The 21,399-nt window shown below is 33.2% G+C and overlaps 3 protein-coding genes and 1 pseudogene across 6 annotated transcripts; 2 read left to right on the top strand and 2 right to left on the bottom strand.

Annotated features, from left to right (window-relative positions):
- Positions 1 to 2,150: 2,150 nt before the first annotated feature.
- Positions 2,151 to 5,151, top strand: LOC18045281 (CDP-diacylglycerol--glycerol-3-phosphate 3-phosphatidyltransferase 2). The gene is made up of 7 exons (XM_006436112.2): positions 2,151 to 2,813; positions 3,080 to 3,177; positions 3,271 to 3,321; positions 3,422 to 3,535; positions 4,063 to 4,119; positions 4,249 to 4,334; positions 4,457 to 5,151. The coding sequence occupies exons 1-7, from the start codon at positions 2,264 to 2,266 to the stop codon at positions 4,575 to 4,577; spliced, it is 1,077 nt and encodes a 358-aa protein (XP_006436175.1). The 5' UTR covers positions 2,151 to 2,263; the 3' UTR covers positions 4,578 to 5,151.
- Positions 5,152 to 5,451: 300 nt separating this feature from the next.
- Positions 5,452 to 8,108, bottom strand: LOC18045280 (glutathione S-transferase L3). Its single transcript, XM_006436111.2, has 10 exons — positions 7,839 to 8,108; positions 7,666 to 7,740; positions 7,510 to 7,570; positions 7,007 to 7,093; positions 6,705 to 6,803; positions 6,533 to 6,632; positions 6,372 to 6,448; positions 6,032 to 6,139; positions 5,815 to 5,895; positions 5,452 to 5,704 (listed from the first exon to the last, which is right to left on the bottom strand). Exons 1-10 carry the CDS (start codon positions 8,033 to 8,035, stop codon positions 5,693 to 5,695), a joined length of 897 nt encoding a protein of 298 aa, XP_006436174.2. The 5' UTR covers positions 8,036 to 8,108; the 3' UTR covers positions 5,452 to 5,692.
- A 2,611-nt stretch (positions 8,109 to 10,719) lies between these two features.
- On the bottom strand, positions 10,720 to 15,019 carry LOC18045590 (probable protein phosphatase 2C 38). 4 transcript variants are annotated; one of them, XM_024185921.1, is made up of 5 exons: positions 14,543 to 15,019; positions 13,570 to 14,071; positions 12,732 to 13,114; positions 11,883 to 12,119; positions 10,721 to 11,446 (listed from the first exon to the last, which is right to left on the bottom strand). In XM_024185921.1, the coding sequence occupies exons 2-5, from the start codon at positions 13,892 to 13,894 to the stop codon at positions 11,216 to 11,218; spliced, it is 1,176 nt and encodes a 391-aa protein (XP_024041689.1). In that variant the 5' UTR covers positions 13,895 to 14,071; positions 14,543 to 15,019; the 3' UTR covers positions 10,721 to 11,215. The 4 variants fall into 4 exon arrangements, with proteins under 4 accessions (XP_024041691.1, XP_024041689.1, XP_024041690.1 ...); XM_024185922.1 differs by having other exon boundaries at positions 13,570 to 14,061; XM_006436108.2 differs by having other exon boundaries at positions 10,722 to 11,446; positions 12,732 to 13,099.
- A 1,194-nt stretch (positions 15,020 to 16,213) lies between these two features.
- Positions 16,214 to 20,656, top strand: LOC18045589 (annotated as a pseudogene).
- Positions 20,657 to 21,399: the final 743 nt, after the last annotated feature.

The raw sequence follows: 21,399 nt of genomic DNA, 5'->3' as shown, positions 1-21,399 counted from the left end.
GGTACGGGATTTGCCCCGTCCTGTCCTATTGCCAACCCTACTAATATGGTCTCAGTCTAGTTGGGCAAGTATTTTTTAGACTTCTAAATTCATTATATTTTTTGTTATTCCTAACAGTAACAACAATTCTATGGTATTTTATGTACAATTTATGTATTTTATCATGTATCTTAAGAGAACTTTTTTTTTGACAACTAATATTTCATCATATATTTACATCGTACAATCAGATAACTAACAATAATTAGTGATATTTACAATCAGAAAAACAACTAGGATTACAATATTACATTAAAGCCTATAAAGTACTTATCTAGATAAATAAGCCTCATAAATATTTGAGGAATATATCTCTTCACTCGTATTTTGTAAGAGAGAAAAATTACAAATTAACTCCACTCAATGATACTTAATTGAGGGAGAATTTGAATTTATAAGGACTCAAATATGAAAGCAAGCGGTCCACCACTTGGCTAAAGGGCGAGTGGTTGTATTTTAGGAGAGCTTGTTATAGTAACTAAATGAAAATTTTATTATGAAAACTTTTTATATGTAGGGGCAGCTATAGTACATGCATGTATCTCATGCATGCATAAAAAAATTAATGCTAGATTAAATGGAGTGAATCCAATGGCTGAGATTCATCTTAGTGTTAAATAATAAAAATATTTGCAAGAAATGGAAACCTGTAAAACTGGTAACTTGAAACTTTGGACCAATAAATATGACATACATACCATTAATCTTGATATTAGGACCATTAAACTTGAAACCAAAGTAACTTAAAACTTTAGGCAATGAACATGAAACTTGGGTTCATTAACTTGAAATCCTGAAAATCATGCAATTAATGGACCAATAAACACGAAACACCTAGCATTAACTTGATATTAGGATCATTAAATTTGAAACCAAAGGAACTTGAAACTTAGACAATGAACGTGAAACTTGGGATTATTAACTTGCAACCCTGAAAATCCTGCAATTAGTGGACCAATAAACATGAAATACCTAATGTTAACTTGATATTGAGACCATTAAACTTGAAACCAAAAGAACTTGAAACTTAAGACAATGAACATGAAACTTAAGATCATTAACTTGCAACCCTGAAAATCCTGCAATTAATGGACCAATAAACACGAAACACTTATTGTTAACTTAATATTAGAACCATTAAACTTCAAACCAAATGAACTTGAAACTTAGGACAATGAACATGAAACTTGGAATCATTAACTTGCAACCCTGAAAATCCTGCAATTAATGGACCAATAAATACAAAACACCTATCATTAACTTGATATTGAGGCCATTAAACTTAAAACCAAAGGAACTTGAAATTAAGGGCAATAGACATGAAACTTGGAATCATTAACTTGCAACCCAGGAAATCCTGCAATTAATGGACAAATAAACAATAAACACGAAACACCTATCATTAACTTGATATTGGAACCATTAAACTTAAAACTAAAGGAATTTGAAACTGAGGGTAATGAACATGAAACTTGAGATTATTAACTTGCAACCCTGAAAATCGTGCAATTAATATACCAATAAACACGAAACACCTATTGTTAACTTGACACTGGGACCATTAAATTTAAAGTCAAATGAACTTAAAACTAAGGACAATGAATATGAAACTTGGAATCATTAACTCACAACCCTAAAATCGTGCAATTAGTGGACCAATAAATATGAAACACCTATCGTTAACTTGACACTGGGATCATTAAACTTGAAACTGTAGAAACTTGAAACTAATGGCAATGAGCGTGAAACTTGAGATCATTAACTTGTAATTCTAAAAATCATGCAATTAATGTATTAATAAATATAAAACACCTACCATTAACTTGATATTAATTCCATTACACTTAAAAGTAATTTTTTATTGTTATCTGACTTTTATTATTAAAATAATTATTATTTTATTTATTTATTATATTATTTCATAATTTTTTAATGGTGCTCCAAGTATTTTTTTTTTTTTAAATGTTTTGCTGCCAAATGGCTGCCAAACAATGGGAATCTTTTTTTAATTTTTTTTATTCCTTGCATGTATGTGATACATGCATGTATTATAGCAAAGGCCTTTATATGTTAGCTGGATGCACAGTGTAGCTCATACATCACGAATCAAAATGAAACCATCAATCACACAATTCCAAATCGCGAAATCAGGCCATTCCAATTCTCCGTTATAATTACAAAACAAACCAAAGAAAGCCCCCTCTTACCAAACCGACGCACCATCATGCCCATGATGATGTCGATGCCAGCTCTTAAATTAACAATGGCAGCTTCGCTCTCCGCTACCCCATACAAACAACTCGTTTTTCGCCACATCACCACCCGTAAAATATCTTCTCCAAAACTCTCCCCCTCTCCCTTTACCTCTCCCTCCGGGTGCAGGATACCCCCGTGCGCACTCCCCGTCCCTTCCCCCTCCGCGCACGTTAGCCCGCAACCCCGTAACAGCCTTAGCCTAAGCCTTCCCTTCTCTGGCTTCCGCTACCGTAGCCCCAAACTATATCTCTCTTCTCGCACCGGTGACACCACCACTCGATCCTCGACGAATAAAGCCGAAGTTACCGGGTCGGATCCGGAATCTCCTTCGGATCCCGGGTCGGGTCTCGTCGCTGACATGGATCATCAGGACAATGCTAAGGCCGTTAATGGCGGTTGGTATTGCGATCAAACGCCGTCACCATCAATTCAGCAACACCAACCGTCTAATAAGATTCTCACTTTGCCTACAATCTTAACGCTCGGCCGCGTAGCTGCCGTTCCGCTTCTCATTTGCAGTACGTTTCCCGTTTCGTGCTTTCTTTAATGTCGTTTTAATGAATCGATATTGATTAATAATATTTGTTTGTTGTATTATTTATTAATAAAATTCACAAAGAAACATGTGATTGATAATGCAACTCCAAGTAATTTCTATTTATGAATCCTTTAGTCACTGCAAAATGGTGATGTTTTTGAAATTTCGTTGTACGGCATAGTGTGATAACAATGACGTGATAGGCCTTGCTGCATTGATACTTATATAAGAACGATTTCTTCGTAGCTTTTTACGTGGATAGTTGGTGGGGGAGGACAGCGACAACGAGTATTTTTATTGCTGCAGCAGTCACAGATTGGCTCGATGGCTACATTGCTCGAAAGGTACACGCAAATTGGTCTTTTTATGCAAAATTAATGTAAGGTGTTTTGAGTTGTTTTAGATGAGTAATTTCAGTGCCATGATTGGTATGTCAGATGAGATTAGGCTCTACCTTTGGTGCATTTTTGGATCCAGTAGCCGATAAGGTATGGTCTTTTGAGCCAGTTGTGTTTATAAAGGATTTTTGGTTAAGTTGTGATAACCATTCAAGAATTCTTCTCTGATTTTAGTAACTTTTGAATACAGCTTATGGTTGCTGCTACATTGGTTCTACTGTGTACGAAACCTTTGGAATTGCCGGTGTTTGGGCAAGTGCCTTGGTTACTGACTGTACCTGCAATTGCAATTATTGGTAGAGAGGTAATGTATGTTATGGCTTATTTGTTGTTATCTCCATAGGCGTAAATGCTTATACCATGTGGTATAGTTAAGATGCATGTACTAGTTTTGGTAACTTAATGGATGTTAGGATTAGGCATGCATTTGTGTGTCATCATTCAAAGTTTGAGTGCTATTCTTTTATACTCTGTTTAATATTGATGCCCTAAACTCATCTTTGTCGCTTCCTTTTGGCGATTGATCCCTGAAGTCTCAATGTTGGTTCAATTTTAGTGGTTATGGTTGCATAGAAGAATGTGGTCTGTGTATTCAGTATTATTAATTTGCAGTAATGATCATTGTGTCCCTCATTCCTCTTGCAGCTTTTGGAAATTCACGATAACCCTTGTCGGTCTGTGTCTCTCTATATGCATGTGCCTCTATGCGGGTGCATGATTGTCTGTGGCGTGTGAGCATGCATGTGATACAATTATCTAATTTCTGCTATTTTATGGAAATCATGTGCGACACCACTCTATGTGTCTGACAAATCAGTTCCGTTTTCATAGATAACAATGTCTGCAGTCAGAGAATGGGCTGCTTCTCAGAATACTAGGCTTTTAGAGGTTTGTGCTTCCTCTCAGCACACTACTCTTACATTTCTAGGCTAATCTAAAACCTTTTTATCCTTCTTTAGCAAATGGTTGATTAGTAGCCATGAATAATGATAATGTCTATATTGGTGTCTCCTGCAGGCTGTCGCTGTAAATAACCTTGGCAAGTGGAAAACTGCAACACAGATGATTGCACTAACCATCCTTCTCACTACTCGAGATAGCAGGTTCATATTCTCCTTTTACGATTGACATGAAAGAGAATCCTCCAAAAATGATTTTCTTGATTTATGCTTTAAAGTTTCTTCATCTATATTTATTTCTTTCTTTTTCATTTTTTATTTTGCAGTATTGGAGGGCCATGGATTCTAGTATGTTCTGGAGTTGTTTTGCTTTATATCTCAGCAGGGCTTTCCGTATGGTCTTTAGTTGTGTATATGGGGAAGATATCGAAAGTATTGCTCAAGTAGTTCCATCAACCATCTGCTTTATGTTTGCAGACATATACTCGCCTAGAGTTTGTGCAGTTTGGCCTTGGTATTTCTAACCTTCTTTATTCTTGTCTTCACCCATTGAAGCAGAGTTCTTCAGATATGCAGATTAAGGGGGAGTCCTCCTTTTCCGAGTTAGGGCAGTTTTAAATAGCTGTAATTTGAGTTAACTTTGAGGAAGTGGTCACTGTCTGTGTTTCAGGGTGTCTTCAAAATCCCAACTTCCCTCTTTCAGGCTGTTCACCTGTCTCCTCTAATTTTTCTTTGATCTGATCCAATGGTTGGCTTCATCAATGAAGACAGTTTTGGAGACCTCTGAAATGTCCACTCCACGGCTGGATACTGACATTGAAAATGTGGCGCAAGAGTTCAAGGGATTTTGTTGTTGTTGTTGTTGAAATTTAGGAAGTATAAATATAAATTACTAGACCATTAAGCTAACAATTTTGGATTTATCTGTCGGATTGATTGGCAGTCGTTACTGTCGATAGGTTTTCCTCAATGGTATACAGTTTCATACTATCATTATATACAAATTCAAGGCTGATTATGATCCTCTACCGACTCTATCTCCAATTTTTTTTTTTTTTTACTTTATTTCGGCAGATTATTTACAGAATTCTAGAAATGAATATTACAAAAGCTAGATTTGATTCATTGAGATTTTTTAGATTTAATTGCATCAGGGCTATCAAATTACAAGTCTGAAATATAAACAGAGTCGAAGGTTTCTGTTAGCCCTAGAATTATTTACCTGGAGATGTCGGTTTTTGTCTCTGAAATTTTTGTGTTTTAAAACTTAGAAAACTTGTTTGGTTAAACGATGATTCAGAAACTGTTAATAAAGAAAATTAACTACAGTCATAATATAATGCAACATTTTCTGCACTGTAGTGTTGATTGATATACTAAATTACACGGTTCTTTTGCATAATTCTACAACTAGCTTTTCTGAAAATACATTGCAAGATCACCTATAATAACACTAGTAATAATCCACGCTTGAATTGAAAAGAATCTTGGAGCCACTGTAAGAACACGACGGCACGACTGATTATGCAATTTTGAGACAGATGAGAGTGAATAGCCGCAATTCAGATCTTAGCCTGCAGAAGTAGCGAATTTGGAAATAAGTTGGTTACTTTTTTCATCTACAAGTCTAGAACCATTTTAGAGCATCCAAATCTCATTTCATAATGTAATAAATAGGGAGTACCGCAAATCTTTTCTTGTAGGTTTCAACAAGCTCCTTAGGATCACGGCGGGTTTGATTGAAAGCCTCATTCTTGTTCATCTCCTACAGAGCATTTCAATTAACAATATGAGATATCAGTAAAAGATTATAACAGATTTCATTTACATTATTTCCATATGTTAACTATTACTTAATAAAATATTTGGCTATTCAATACATTTAAGCAAATTCGTTATACCTCAATCCAAGTAGCCAGTTTAGGCCTCCCTGCAGTGATGTCATACTTCTTTACTTCAAGTAAGAAAGGCAGATATCTTTCAATGAATGGAGCATAAGCTATATCTGCCTATAAACAAAAATCAAGCACAAATTAAATTTATTCTACCTTTAAAGTAATCAATAAATCTAGTAATGCAAAAAAGAATGGATTGCTGAAACTGCAGTGAAGTCTATCCTATTCTATATTGCATGAGGAGCTTACCACTGTGGTCTAGCTTTCCATGCTTTATGAATATAGGAATCAGTAAATGGCAAAAAGCTAGCAAAAGTGCCACAATGGGTATAGGATTTTCACTTACTAGGCTGAACTGGCCCAGAAGAAAAGGCCCATCATTGAACTTGGAGAGAGCCGTTTCAAAATAATCAAATGCAGTACCTAATACAGTTTTCCAATGTGTTACATGGGCTTAAGTTAGAATTTTTTTAAAAAAAATTCTATAGTAGTAAGTGAGAAACTCACTGGCTTCATTTCCATCTCCTTGGACCGAAGAACGCACGGTTTTATTGAATGTGTCAGTGTAGGAAAACAACTCTTCTGAAAATTCTCTCTTGGCAGGATCCTATGAAGCAAAAGTTATGCATTTGAAATAAAAATGCTGGAGACAAGCAATAATGTTCTCTTTAAATCTTACATCAGGGAAAAGAGAAGGCCCTTCGAAGTGACTGTCAATGTATTTCATCAAATTGAGACTCTCTCCTTTAACTTCATTATTATGTTCCAATGACGGCACCTGCATAAAGCATCAAATAAATGAATACAGAGAAGAAAAATGAAGCACTTGACAAGATTATCATGAAAATCAAATTAAGTTCGCAATTACTCTTGAGCAATTTCAATGCTAATCAAACAAAGTCATTAATTTCCCCACCATGATTTCCATGTTACAACCAAGGAACTCTCTGCTCTAGCATATTGCATTCCCATTAATCTCACCTTGTTCGCCGGATAGACTTTCTCCTTGTACCAATCAGGTCTGTTTTGCAAATCAATAGGAACCAATTTAATCTTCTCCTGCAATCCCTGCTTCCCACAAATCACAACAAAGAAATTCAGAATCCTTAGTTTCCAATGAAATTTTTTTATCTACTAAAGCCCTTAATTGCCAATTTAATCAACCTTGATGAATAGAAATGCCTATTCTTGTTTATCAGAACAAACTGCTGTAGTGTTCAAGCCCACCATCATTTTTTTTTCCGATTATTATTAGAGACATAATCAACTAAAATCTTCATTCAGCTTAAAGTCCTTCGACTATTCAACAGAGTTCCAGTTCAGTTGCCAATGTTACTACAAAGCAAAAACATGACTAACATACTAAAACCAGCAACATTTCCCTCCTTTGTCTTTATTTTTACTCAGTAACCAAAAGCATAATAACGATCCCAAAATCAATATACACCAGATAATTACTTAGCAATAGAAAATATACAAATCACCTTACAGTTCCTCGTAATCCACACACGCTGTGCATATGGACACGTGTACGATATATACAACCTTCAACTCAAAAAGGAAAAATTTTTTTTTTACAAAAGCATCAGCGCAATTAAAAAAAATAACGCAAATTTTTATTTTATTGTAAAGAACTGTACCTTGTGGTTCCGTCAAATAATGGAGGGGGTTCTGAAGTAGAATCAAGAGCTGGTGGCAAAACTTCTTTCACAACACTACCCCAAAAAAAATAAAAATAAAAAAAAAGATTCAACAGCTATAACCCAATTCTAATTTTCTATTTTAAGCACCAAAATCACATAAATTGAGTTACTTGGAAGCCATTGTCGCTGATACACAAGCAGCTATGGCATTCTTGTTCCGTAGGACAGAGGAGAGCGTGTTGTGATAATGCAAGCAAAGATTGGTTTGAGAAAATTTTCTGATATGGGGCAGCTTCGATGCTGTATTGGAGGAGAAGGAAGGCGAGAAAATGAGTGAAAGTGCATCAGCACAATTGCTTGTTGCCATTTTTGTGTTGGGTTTCAAGCCTTATGAACTTTGATGGTCGCCACCTCGCTTTGCCGTCATCCGAAATAAGGGGTACTATTCGTAAATGACACGTGTTAATTATTGATTTCTCACAATATGATTAATTTTATTAATTTTCACTTTATAATGTATTTTGGGTGCTTGGTAACTTACATTAACTCAATACTTACGAGATTTTCATAAATGACACGTGTTAATTATTGATTTCTTACAATATGATTAATTCTATTAATCCCACGAACTCTTGGATCAAAATACATTATAATTAAACTAATTGAGATTAAACTTTAAATGTTTAATTATTCTTGTTATTTTGGCTAATAAATTAATATAAAAACTTATATTTAATTGATAACATATAAAAATTATTAATTTTTATCAATAAATAATAATACTATCATATAAATTAGAAACTCCATGAGTTTAAATCCATAAAAACTTAGGTCTATCAAGAGTCCAAATTCATTTAATAATACCGTCTATGAAGTAGAATTTAAAATTTTGCACCGGTGAAAATGACTAAATGAGGTCCCCCTCTCATTTTATTAAGAGAAAAAACTTATGGGGAACCAAAGTAGGAGAGTCCTTCAATAAGATTAGATGTCCAATTTATGTTCTTTATTTAGTATCATTTTTTCTAGGGACAAAAGATTTAGCATCATTTTGTTAAGAGAAAATTCTGAAGTGTAATTGTCCCCTTTTTTTTACCAAATGAAGTATTGGCGAAAATGGAGGCGCAAAAATTGGAAAAAAAAAATCAAAATCGTAATATATTAGTTATAGTTCAATCCACGTAAATAGTAGATGGGTCCAGCTATGTATTTTTTTAAAAAAAAAAAATTATATTAGACATTGTTTAAATTACAAATTATATTATATGAGACTACATCTAATATTTATAATCAAATAATTATTGAGAATAGTTTATAGTAAATCTTATATAGTGTTGTCCAGAATTTTTTACATTATTTAATATTTGAAAAACATCAACTCCACTCACATTTCGAAATAAAAAATATTACCTTTACTCAAATTTAAAGAAAAAATTAAATCGCACTTTTGTGAGGGTTCAAACCACTAATAGTGCGTTTACTTCATGTAATGTGAATGAGTTGGAATGAGAATGGACTGTGAATGAGTTGAAATGAGAATGAACTAGAAATGGGAATGAGCTGAAATGAGAATAAGGAATGTGAATGAGATTTTAATGTTTACTCGACAAAAATAAATGAGAATTAGAATGTGCTGGAATGTTATTGATGTGTTTACTTAGCAAAATAAATGGGAACGAGGAATGAGAATGATAATCAATTTACCAAAATACCCATAATATTAATAATTAATAAAAATAATTAATTTATCATTATTGTTGTTATTATTATTATTATTATTTATTAATATTATCATTATTAACAGTTATTACTATTATTATTCTTATTATTAAATTTATTAACTTTATTATTTTAGTTACTATTAATTGTTGTTATTATTATTTTTATTAATATTATCATTATTAACATTTATTATTATTATTAATTTTATTTTTTTAATTAATATCATTTTTATAATAATATTTATACATGTATCTAGATAATGAAAATTACATTATTATTATTAATATTATTATTAACTTTATTATTTTAGTCATTATCATTATTGTTATTATTATTTTTATTAACAACAACAACAACAATAATGATAATATTGTTAATAATAATAAATTAATTATTTTTATTAATTATTATTTTTCATTAATTTTCTTGTTAATAATGATAATATTAATAAAAATAATTAATAATAACTAAAATAATAAAGTTAATAAAATTTAATAATAATAATAATAATAATAATTATGAATGACATTTAAAATAATAAAATTAATTGTGATTTGAATTAGAATAATTTACGAAATATGAAAAAATTATAGAGATACAAAAGTAAACATATATTTCATTCACATTCTCTCATTTTCATTCCCAACCTCCCACGAGAATAAGATTTTTATTCCTTATTCTCAAATTGTGTGAGACACACATTTTATTCCCATTACCAAATTATATTTTACTAAGTAAACATAAATTTTATTCTCATTTCCTAAACCCTCAAGTAAACACACCAAAACATAACTGGACCCAAACTACTCAAATTTGCCCTTGTGGATTTGGTCTAGCTATGTTCCTACAGTGGTAACATACATTTTTTTTTTGTTGTCTATTTCTGGGTTAATTATGCTGCAATCCATTCTTAAGAAAGTAAAGATCGATGGAACTTTTCGAATAGTAGTTAAAAGATAGTCCGATTGATTGACCTTTTACTATGTAACAAAGCTAAGGGTATTTTATCTTGCTGTAAATTGACATCCAATATGCTTCCATCGACAAATGATGAATAAAAATAAGTACAAATAAATAAATTGAAGAAAATTGATCTAAAAATATGATTCACACAGCAATGCAGATTCTTCTTTTTATCTAGACTCAAGTTTCAAAAGCCATTATTAAATCAATATTGTGCCTTTTTCATTTCCAACTCTTTTCAGCATTTCATGTAACCATTGCCAAAGAACAAGCACAATGTGCAATCGCTGCGAAGAATGGCAATTAAAGCAAATGTAAATGAAAATTTTGAGAGTTGCCAACTGCAGAAATTAAAGAAAAAAAAAACTCAAAATCAGAGAGCCAGAGCCAGTATCTGGAACAAAAATTACAGCATGATGTAGTTAGGTTTGAAACTACATGTTATAATTGTTCATTTTGAACTGTTCAAAACAGTTTGAAGAGATGCCATTACCATCCTTGCTCTCATGTCATCTTCTGAGGCAGTATAAAGCTATGACAACAAAGTAAGCCAAGATCCACATGTATTCTTAACGAAACAGGTTAGCGTAAGATCAAAGTTCCCAGTAGTAGCTTTTCAATCAACATGTCAAACAATGGCAAATTTCGACAAAGAATATTTTTTTAAGCGTTATCATCTGTCTAACAAATGTCTAAAATGTCCCTTATGGCATAACGAAAATAAGTTTTCAGACTGCGTGGCTATACATTAATTCTTTACATAAATCATTCTTTAATGGGAAAAAAAGAAAGAAAGAAAATTGCTCTTAATACAAATGAAGAATATAGAGATGAAGTAAGAGATACTTTCGAACCTCTTGAACTATGTGATGGCACTCCCACATATACCACCTCCTCCTCTAACCGAAATCAAGGGGCCATCCCAGGAGCTGCGACTGATCAGATAAGAATCAAGGAACAAAATAATCACTGTGATGTCATCATGAAAATGTCTCCTCACCCCACGATCAATTTTCTTCAAATCTGAGTAACGCATTTCTCTCTTTTTTGCTGCTTCATGAAGTGCAGCTTTTACAAGCTTCCTTGCAACACCCTGCACAAACATAGACACATTAGCACACATTTAGTTGCTTCTAAGTGATCATGATTCAACTTGATTTACAACCATTTCAATTGGGAACATGATACAGTACCACACTGTTCTAGAAAATACAAGCACTTCTACGAGAAACTTACACAACCAGCTTTCTGAGACAAGTAACCATATCAGACATCGCCGAAAAACAGTTAAGTAGTTGCACACATCATTAACACAAAAACAATCACCTTCAAATTTGTTTACCAGGAACAGCAAAAATGGAAATAGGCTACAAATTCTTATTACGTCACAAACTCAAAAAACAAAAGTGGATACTTGTTCTAAGAAGATTATCACCCATCCTGCCCCAACATTGACGCTAACTACACCCATTATAACAATAACTGGCAGAAATACACATGTAACTTGAAACTGTAAATAGAAACCCTACATTACGTGGACAGTTGTGGACAATGTCAACTGCCTCCTGATTGCTTAGGTGCTCCCATAGGCCATCTGATGCAAATATGAGAAACTGGTCTTCAGGGTAAAGTCTTTGCACTGATACCGTTGGCTCAGCTAGAAGGATTGGCTTATGGAAGGGCTCTGGCAATCTAAACTTGGGCAAAAGAGGCTCTCTGTTAAATTCTGCCTTCTTCAGATAGGCATCACCAATGGATCTTGAAATCTGCACAAATAAGAAAGGTCTGTCAACAGAGTAACTCACTATTTGGGCATGCGATCATCATGATAGTAATCCAGTATTTCGATGGGAAACTTATTCTGATGAATGCATCTGAAAAGACAACAAAAGAGTACTTAAAACATTTGAAGAAATTTAAGAATTTTGTTGTGGACAACTCATTTAAAAAGTCCAAATACTGCAGCTTCAGTGATATTGGGAAGAAAGGACTTGGGATCAATCTCAGTTTCATCTCCTCACAAGTAATAAAGCATTTAACTGAGATGAACTGAAACATAGACAACATAAGAAAAAATCTAGAGAGGAAAGAATGCATATCCAGAAATATATAGCAGTGTCACAAAATCACCTGAAAGTTTTCAGAAACTTATAGGAAATGGAAGTAATTAACAATTTATTAGTGATAAGATATTGAACTACCTCTGATGAAAAAACAGGTAGCATTCTCCTGATAAAAGAGTTACAAACAAGTCAAAAAGTACTCATTCAATGAAAACATATGCTATACAAAGATAGGCTTCAGAAATACAGAGAAGAAAATGGTGGTAAACAATCAAATATACAACACAAATAAATCAGAAAGCCTCATATAGTCACCTGTATGATACCCTTCACACGCCAAACTTTGTGCTTCAGAACAACAATCTGTGGATCATCGGGATGCAATGCACGCAGTTCCTCTCTCACAAATTCCATACTTGCATTATGCTCAGATGATAACTGAACAGCTTTGACCTCTTTAACATCATTTTCCATTCTTCCTAACACCACCCGAGAATCACCTGCGTTTGCAATGTATAGCAGTCCACTACAGATTATCCCTACCAAACAACATGACCCAGCAGAGGCAATCTGTGGTTTATTTAGCCATTGGTTCCTCACAAGAGAAAGGAATTCCTCTTCGGTTTCCAGAAATGCTCTAGTGATAACATCAGCAGATATCCCACAACTTTCAGATGTGAACTCTGCACCATGAATAGCTGTCAAAAGTCAGTACACATGTGCACCAGCAGCCTAAATATTTGGAATCAAAGCTATGGGAGGAAAAAAATTAATTGATCTTAGAAAAGAACAGACTAAAACTAAATATCAGTGCACAATTGATGGTCAAAAACACATTTACTTATTTTGTCAGTTTTCCACCGACTGTGATACTCAGTTTTCAATTACAGCATGGCAGGCACATAACACATTTGGTGCTAAAGTTTTTGTTGTTTATGCCCAAGGAATTTTGAAAAAAACACAAACACCTGTATATTTGCATTTATGACTCTAAAAGGTATGCAATAGAAGAATGAAATAATAAAACAATTAATTTACCAGACTGATGTAATGTGGTATCACAAAGACTCAATAATGTACTAGCAACTTCCATGAACCGAAACAGTACACTGAACAAACGTTCCTACATTGAGCAAGAGGGAGGAAAGCATACTCTTGATATTGTCAAAAAGGTGGTCATTCACAAATCGAGCAGCTTCTGGACCTCCATGGCCATCATAAATTCCAACAAAAGTCCCCTGAGGGCCTGATTCTAGGGAGCTCAATGGCCCAGATTCTAACTGGCTACAGTCTTCTAACTGATTATTTGCTTGAACTACTGCCATTGAGAATTCCCCACTGACATGATGTCCTGAATCCTTGTACCACAACAATCCATCAACTCTACCATTGTCTTCCCCATCGCTATTAGAATTTTCACCCTCAGTAGATGGCTTCCAACAGGGTGAAACAATTTTCATAAAAGTTGCCGATACCATAGCTCACATATTATCATCCAAATGATCCAGCAATCGAATTATTCATGAAATCAACATTAACAACTCGAAAAAAACCTGGTATCTCTTCTGATATCTTCCCAATGTTTAAAGACGCAACAGAAGTCTCAAAAGTCAAACACACATTGATAGATGCAGACAACATTAATCTGCAAAGGCCTCGAAAGTAAAACAATCATCACGCATAATACAAAAACATGACATCATCAGTCTATATATGTACTCTATTTTAAACAAGTTGATGAATACATATCAAAAAAAAAAAAAAAAAAAAAGAAAGGAAAAGAAAAGGAAAAAGAAGTTGAGCATAAACTTGATTGCAAACATTGAAATGCAATTACAGATTAAAAAATGAAATGGGTGTCTCCAGAAGACGCTTTATATGGAATTTAAACCAAAATCAAAATCCATAGACCATTAATCTCTAAAGATAAATACTTCAACTACACAAATGGATTCAACATAATAATAAAAATGCAGGTATCATTAATCTGCAACACAATACGAAAATTAATTTTCAAACTAGAAAGTCAAAATGTAAAAGATTAAGTCAAATAATTAATGTGCGTGTCATCAAATGTCATAATATGAACTCAAAAACAACAGAAATTACGATATTTTCTAACATACCTTGTCAATCCTAAAGTGGGAAAATTGTATGATCCTCCAATTTATATCTTCAACACAAAAGAGACCATCATTTGATTACGACTAAAACAAGAGCAACAAATAAACAAAAAAATCTAAAACCAAAAAAAAAAGGGAAAATGAAATCTGTCTTATCAAAAGGGCAGATCTAGAAAACAGAGATAATTATAAAAAAAATTTAAAAAATTGCGAAGCTGTGACTGATTGGTTCTATTGTTTTACAGACAAAAGAAAAACAAAGACTATGCAACAAGAAATCTTGGGCCTTGAGACACCCATGAATTTGATTCGATAAAAGATTTTATTGGCATTTTCTTTTGCTGGAAATTTTTTTTTTTTTTGGGTTCTGAATTTTTCTAATTTATTGGCTGGGGTTTTGACTTTGACCTTTAACAAACCAAAATTTTAGGCAAGCTTTGCTCCCCCTCCTCTCTCCTTAATATAGTAAAAATAAAAGGTTTTCCCTCTTTCCTATTGAGAAAAAATAAATTTATTAATTGAAAAAAAAAACATAAATAAAGTCGGGAGTGATTTTGCTGTTTGCGACAACAATGTTGTGGAATAATCTAATAGCTTATACGCGTAGTCTCCATTCTCCCAACGTGGATTAATTTTAGTTTCCTTTCCCTACATTTTTGCCTTTCATTTTCTTGTAGCGTAAAGTGCCTTATTAATCTTGTTCTCCACGAGAAAAAAAAAAAAAAAAGGCCATGTAAAAATTAAATAATTTTCAACAACATATTTTAAGGTAAAAATTGAATAGATGAATCGCGTATCTGATGAGTAACTTTATCTATAATCTATCATACGGTGATAGACACATGAAATGATGGTACGATTATTTATATATATTGTTAAATGTATAGGTTAATTATTACTTATAAAATTAATAATATAAATAAAAGTAAAGTATTGTGATTATGTAACAACCTCTTCATGAAGTTGAACATAAAAATTATATATGCCACATTTATTTATATATTTTAAGAGACGAGTGGGAATCTCTCTCTTATTTTAAAAATGAGTGGAGCTTATAGAGTGAGATTTCTATCCGTATGAGAGAATAGAGGAGCGTGGATTGCTTCCATTCTGATGTTTACTTATATATTTTAAGGAAGAAGTGTGAGTTCATTCCATAGACTCTATCTATTTTTGGGGTAGGGAGTGAGATTCTCACTCTCATCTCTTCTTTTTTTATCTTTATTTAATTAAACTTAATATAATATAATTTAATAAAATAAAATATATAATATCAAATTTATTTATATAATATTATTATATTTTTTAATATTAATAATTAATAATAATAAATAATTTATGATAAGAAAATATTATTTTTAGGATATTATTAGTAATAATATTTTATTTGTGTTGTTCTTATTAATAATTTTTAATTTTACATAATTAAAATTAATAAAAAATTATGATTTATATAATTAATAATATTATTAATTATTATTAATTTATAAATATAAAAAAATAAATATTTTATTTTTAAAATTTATATTAATTTTATTATTAAAAATTATAATTCTTTAAATAATAATAAAACTATAATTTAAAATTATTTACTCCTAAAGTAAACATATAAATCGAAACTTCAATTCCTCCTCAAAATTCAAAGGTCAAAGGTCAAGAAATGGAAATGCAAGCTTGAGGGGTCATCTCGTTTACCAGACAAAATAGTAGGCCCTTGAAAGCAACTGCATTTCTTCGATGGCAAAACGACATGTCATTTCGTTTCCACTTCTCGGCTTCACACTCAAGCGCAGCAGCACTCGCTCAGTAAAATCAGATTCTCGTCAGCTCACCAGCATCACGAGCACTTAAGCTGCAACGTGCTCAACTTCGTCAAACTCGGTGACAGTGAAGTCAAGTCCCGGCGAGTTCGAGTCGGTCATCATGGCAGGCGCTCACTCGGTACGGGTCGCTGTCGCTCAGATGACGTCGATCAACGATCTCGCCACCAATTTCGCTACCTGCTCTCGCCTCGTCAAAGTAATTGAAAGGGAAAAAAAAATGCATTCACTTCGAATTGCTTATAAAAATTTCGATTTTGTTTTTCGGAATTGCAACTTAATATCACTCAAGTGTTCCAGCTTGCCGCTTTACCTCTCGTTCGAATCTTTTTTTTTTTTGGAATAATTTTTAATATGAAAAAGTTCATTTTGTGCCTTATATCATCTCATTAGTTTCTGAATTCACCATTTAGAGCAGACTCGTGAAATAAAAACTGTTTATTATATTCCAACTTTGATTATGTATTTATTTTTGGTGTATGGTTTTATTTAACTAATTTTTAGAGTTTCCTTATCCAAAGGAAGCAGCTTCTGCTGGGACAAAACTTCTCTGCTTTCCTGAAAACTTCTCCTATGTGGGTGACAAGGATGCAGACAATATTAAAATTGCAGAACCTTTAGATGGACCAATAATGCAAGGATACTGCTCTCTAGCTAGGTGGCTTTTCGTTTCTTCACCATTTTAAATTCCTTAAAGAAATCCTTGTTTCAGCTCCGTCTGAAACTATTGAATGTTTCTGCTTATTGACCTTCTTGTATTGTCAATTGCAGAGAGTCCAGCATGTGGCTGTCGCTTGGAGGCTTCCAAGAAAAGGGATCTGATGACGCCCACTTGTGTAATACACATGTTCTGCTAGATGACGCTGGGAACATTAGAAGCACTTATAGGAAAATACACTTGTAAGATTGTCAACTTTTATATTTTCTTGAGATAATTGCAGTTGGTGGCAAAATTTATTTTGCTTATATTTTTTTCTGCTTCTGCATTGCGTCTACTAAAAAAATAGCATATTTCTGCTTCATATTGTGTCTATAGTTTACCTGCAACTTCATGGGATTTTTAGCTCAGTGAGTTTTTTGGATTCCGAGGACTATTATAAATATTTCTTTCAAACTTTAGAAACCATCTTCCTACCAAAAATGCACTGACATTCCCCTTCCAAATATGTGGTGTGGTGTTTCCCTTTTCTTTGGCAGTTTGTTTCTGGAAGATGGCCTTATCTGTGAAGTGAATAGAACTATGCCCAATTTCTTAAGTTAAGACTTTGTTTGCCGTGCTTGGCCCTCTTGCTATAGAAGGTATGCAAATGAGAGGAGTTTTCTTGTTAAAAGAACAGTCAACCAGTTGATAACAAATAAGAGAGTGAGACAGATGATGGAATTGTTGTGAGATTTTAATCTTACTCATAGGAAAAAGGTTAACAGAAGCCTTACAGGCATGCTAGGACATACTACCCTCCCTTCTTAGAAGATACTGGCCTTCTCCCATGTCTTATTCAGGGAAACAACAAGCTTGACTCTCAAAGAGAATGTGGCAGAATTGCTTCCCTTTTACTACTTCTTTGATCTTAGTGTGCCATGTTTATTATTCTTTCTTGGATGTGTTATGTCTCTCGGTGTTTATTTATCTGAAGGTTTGATGTGGACATTCCTGGTGCAAGGTCATACAAGGAAAGTAGTTTTACAAAGGCAGGTATACTGATCATCTTTATGTCTATACTTGTTGGCACTGACATACAAGGGTAGAACCAGGTCTTTTCACCATTTTGGGCGAAAATATAAATTTATTGTAAATATGTGTGAATGAGTATAAAGGAGTTAAAAACACATATATTAAGCAACGCGACATTAAAACTCTTAGTAAAATACATATATTTAATAAAAAAAATGATGACAATGCAACAAAATGTTTATTATGTAAAATTATAAAAATTGCACGATAAAAAAATTATCTATGAAATTCTTTTTTTTTTTAATTGATAAGGAACCTGACATATTTGAATAATTTTATATAATGAAAAAGAAAAAGAGAAAATATAATTGTGAAGGAAATAAACCATAAAATTATGAAAATATTGCTAATTGTTATTGTATGTCTATTTTGCTACTTCCTTATACTAGTGACATTTTTATTGACATACTCTTCTTTCAATTAGACCAAACCATGACATTTTTTATCGTAAGTTAAAGCAGTAATAACATTTTAGCCCCTAATGATTTCAATTTTTTTAAAATAAATACATTATTTTATCATTTTATAAAATAAGTCTCTAACTCCATTTTGAAAAAGAAAAGGTTGAATTTGGGACATACTTGAAAATAAAATAAAACCTCTATTAGTATATGAAAAATTGTATAAACTTAAGGGATATTTGTGAAATTTTCCTGCCTAGCCCATGCGTAGGTCCGCCTCTGCTCACATATCCTGACATCCCAATAGCCAGAGTACCATTTTTCCCCCTACAGCAAGCATATTGTATGCTCTTCTGTGTGTGATATACCTTTTAGTTTTGTAATCAAACAGTTTGTTCCCATAAGTTGTTGGGTTTATGCCGTTAATTATTGGTTTGCCACGCTTTTGTTAGAAAGTTTTGAGTAAATACTTTGACATTAGCATCTCTGCATCTGCAAGCTTGCAGACTTCTGATATGAATGAAAAGGGAGAAGGAAAACCAGTTTTTCGATTGATGAGTTCATTGTGTTTTCTGATTGATCTGGAAATGTTACGATCTCTTACTGTGTTCCATGCTTTTTGGTTTGGCTGAGAAAGAACACATTTGTGTTTGTATGGTTGGCCAACTTGAATGAATGAGATGTACTGTAATCAGCAGAAACATCATTCTAAATAGGTAGTATTTTCAGGTAAGGATATTGTTGAAATAGACAGCCCCGTTGGACGTTTGGATCCTACAGTTTGCTATGATTTGAGATTTCCAGAACTTTATCAGCAACTTAGGTTCCAACATGAAGCTCAGGTACAAGTGGATTTCTTGATATCTTGGTATAGTTGTTTTTTAAGCATCTAAATATTTGTCTGACTTCATTACATTATGTAGGTTCTATTGGTACCTTCAGCTTTCTCAAAAGTAACTAGTCAGGCGCACTGGGAGATTCTTCTTCGTGCACGTGCCATTGAGACTCAATGTTTTGTATGCAATCTATTTCACCTCAGCTTATCAAAATCAAGCTTTACTTCAAACTACAGTATTTTGGGCACATTCCATAATCCATGTCACCTCAATTTATATAAACTTACAAATTTTTGAATAGTTGCAGCTCACATCAAAGTTCACTTTATTAGCCATCTTCTTTGCTCGTGTTTTGTGGCACCTTTTTTGGTATGATATATGAATGCTTTTTCAGGTAATAGCTGCTGCTGCACAAGCTGGAAAGCATAATGATAAGACGGAGAGTTATGGTGACTTGTTGATAATTGACCCATGGGGAACAGTTGTTGGTCGATTACCTGGTGAGAACTGGCTAATTATTCCTAACATCTCCTAGTAAAAACTTAACCAAGAACTTGATAAGGTAAATTTTGTTAATTCTTTAGTATATATGCTGGAAGCTTTAGTAACATTAATTTCAAAATCTGCCCTTGTTTTCCCTTTTCAGATCGACTATCAACAGGTATTGCTATTGCTGATATCGATTTCTCATTGATAGATTCAGTGAGAGCAAAGATGCCAATTGCCAAGGTGTGTTATAATCTGAATTTGTAAGTGACCTGTTGAAAGGCAGAATGTAGTTGTATATGGTATTTCTTGATGCATAACATTCAAACCAATTTCCTGTCTCAGCATCGGAAACCAATTGATTTCTGGAAATCTGCTTCCCTGTGATTACAAAAGATGATCTAATCCCCTATTCCAAGATGGTATGTCTAAGCCACACCAAAGTCCTGTAGTTGAAAGGAGCAATGTGCCACTCAAGTTTTCCATCAAAGGAGGCTAAATTGGCGAGCTATGGTACACTCACTAATGACCCGCCCAATAAAAGGTGCACTCAGTAGCCGGGGCGTGCTCAGCAATAGGCCACCTAATACATTAACAAGACATGGTGCACTCAACGGCGAATAGCCCAAATCCACAAATCAAAGTGAGCCAGCCAGCCCTGATTCTAAAATTCTCTGCAACACTCACATTTTGTAAATATCTAGATAATTCTACACTAGTATATACTCTAGAATTTAGTAGATTTTTGGGCAAGTTGCGTGAATGGCCCTAGACCAAGGCAAGCCTTCTTATAAATAGGGTATGACACTTGCCATTTTGCACACCATATCAAGTACAAGCAACTCAAGTATACTTGCAAAGCTCTCTTATATTCTTTGTTTTGAGTAATAAAATTTTCTTTGACTATATTGCTCTATTTTCTCTCTAGCTTTCTCGCAAGCAACAAACTTGCCTAATAAGATTTCTCTCTTCAGTAGACATAATGTGTAAAATTTATGAACATGGGAGTTGATCACAATAAGAGAGATGACAGAAATAAATTGTTGGGAGAATTTAATCTTATTCAATGGAAAAAGGTTAGCGGGCATGCTAGCCTCCCTCCTTCCATGTCTTATTAGGGGAAACAACAAACCTGACTCCTAGAAAATGTGGCAGAATTGCTTGCTTGTTACTAAAGGATGGCAAAAATTCCCACGGGGACGGATACCCTCGGGGATTTTTCCCATTCGGGGAGGGTATATGGATAATTTCATACCCAATTTCTTATTCGGGGAAGGGATGGAGAAATTTTTTTACCCAATTTCTTATTCGAGAAGGGGACGGGGATGAGGTGGAATCCCCATCCCCTACCCATTTCTCCATTTTAATTTTTATTTTTATTTTTTAAAATTACTAGTAAATAAATAATAAATTTAAATAATAAAATTATAAATATTGGTAAAAATAAAAAATATCAAAATATTTATATTATTAAACTTTTAGGCCTAATTAACTAATTAAAGTCCTAAATTTTTATTTAGGACATTAAAAAAACTGGGTAAATTCTATTAGCCCAAAAATTTTGTTTTAATTTTAATATTCATTA

The sequence above is a fragment of the Citrus clementina genome, unplaced genomic scaffold (genome assembly GCF_000493195.1).
Source record: "Citrus clementina cultivar Clemenules unplaced genomic scaffold, Citrus_clementina_v1.0 scaffold_4, whole genome shotgun sequence".
Taxonomy (NCBI): domain Eukaryota; kingdom Viridiplantae; phylum Streptophyta; class Magnoliopsida; order Sapindales; family Rutaceae; genus Citrus; species Citrus x clementina.
The sequence above is the reverse complement of the archived record's forward strand: the minus strand, read 5'-3'. Positions and strand labels throughout refer to the sequence as shown.

Excerpts from the sequence above, each read along its gene's own strand:
- LOC18045281 (XM_006436112.2), top strand. The coding sequence starts at position 2,264 with ATGCCCATGATGATGTCGATGCCAGCTCTTAAATTAACAATGGCAGCT. Across the intron at positions 3,178-3,270 it reads ATGGCTACATTGCTCGAAAG|ATGAGATTAGGCTCTACCTT; the intron begins GTACACGCAAAT and ends TTGGTATGTCAG. Across the intron at positions 3,322-3,421 it reads TGGATCCAGTAGCCGATAAG|CTTATGGTTGCTGCTACATT; the intron begins GTATGGTCTTTT and ends TTTTGAATACAG.
- LOC18045280 (XM_006436111.2), bottom strand. The coding sequence starts at position 8,035 with ATGGCAACAAGCAATTGTGCTGATGCACTTTCACTCATTTTCTCGCCT. Across the intron at positions 7,571-7,665 it reads TTATTTGACGGAACCACAAG|GTTGTATATATCGTACACGT; the intron begins GTACAGTTCTTT and ends TTTGAGTTGAAG. Across the intron at positions 6,449-6,532 it reads AGGAGATGGAAATGAAGCCA|GTACTGCATTTGATTATTTT; the intron begins GTGAGTTTCTCA and ends AAACTGTATTAG.
- LOC18045590 (XM_024185921.1), bottom strand. The coding sequence starts at position 13,894 with ATGGTATCGGCAACTTTTATGAAAATTGTTTCACCCTGTTGGAAGCCA. Across the intron at positions 12,120-12,731 it reads GTGTGAAGGGTATCATACAG|ATTTCAAGATCCATTGGTGA; the intron begins GTGACTATATGA and ends TTATTTGTGCAG. Across the intron at positions 11,447-11,882 it reads TCCACAACTGTCCACGTAAT|GGTGTTGCAAGGAAGCTTGT; the intron begins GTAGGGTTTCTA and ends ATGTTTGTGCAG.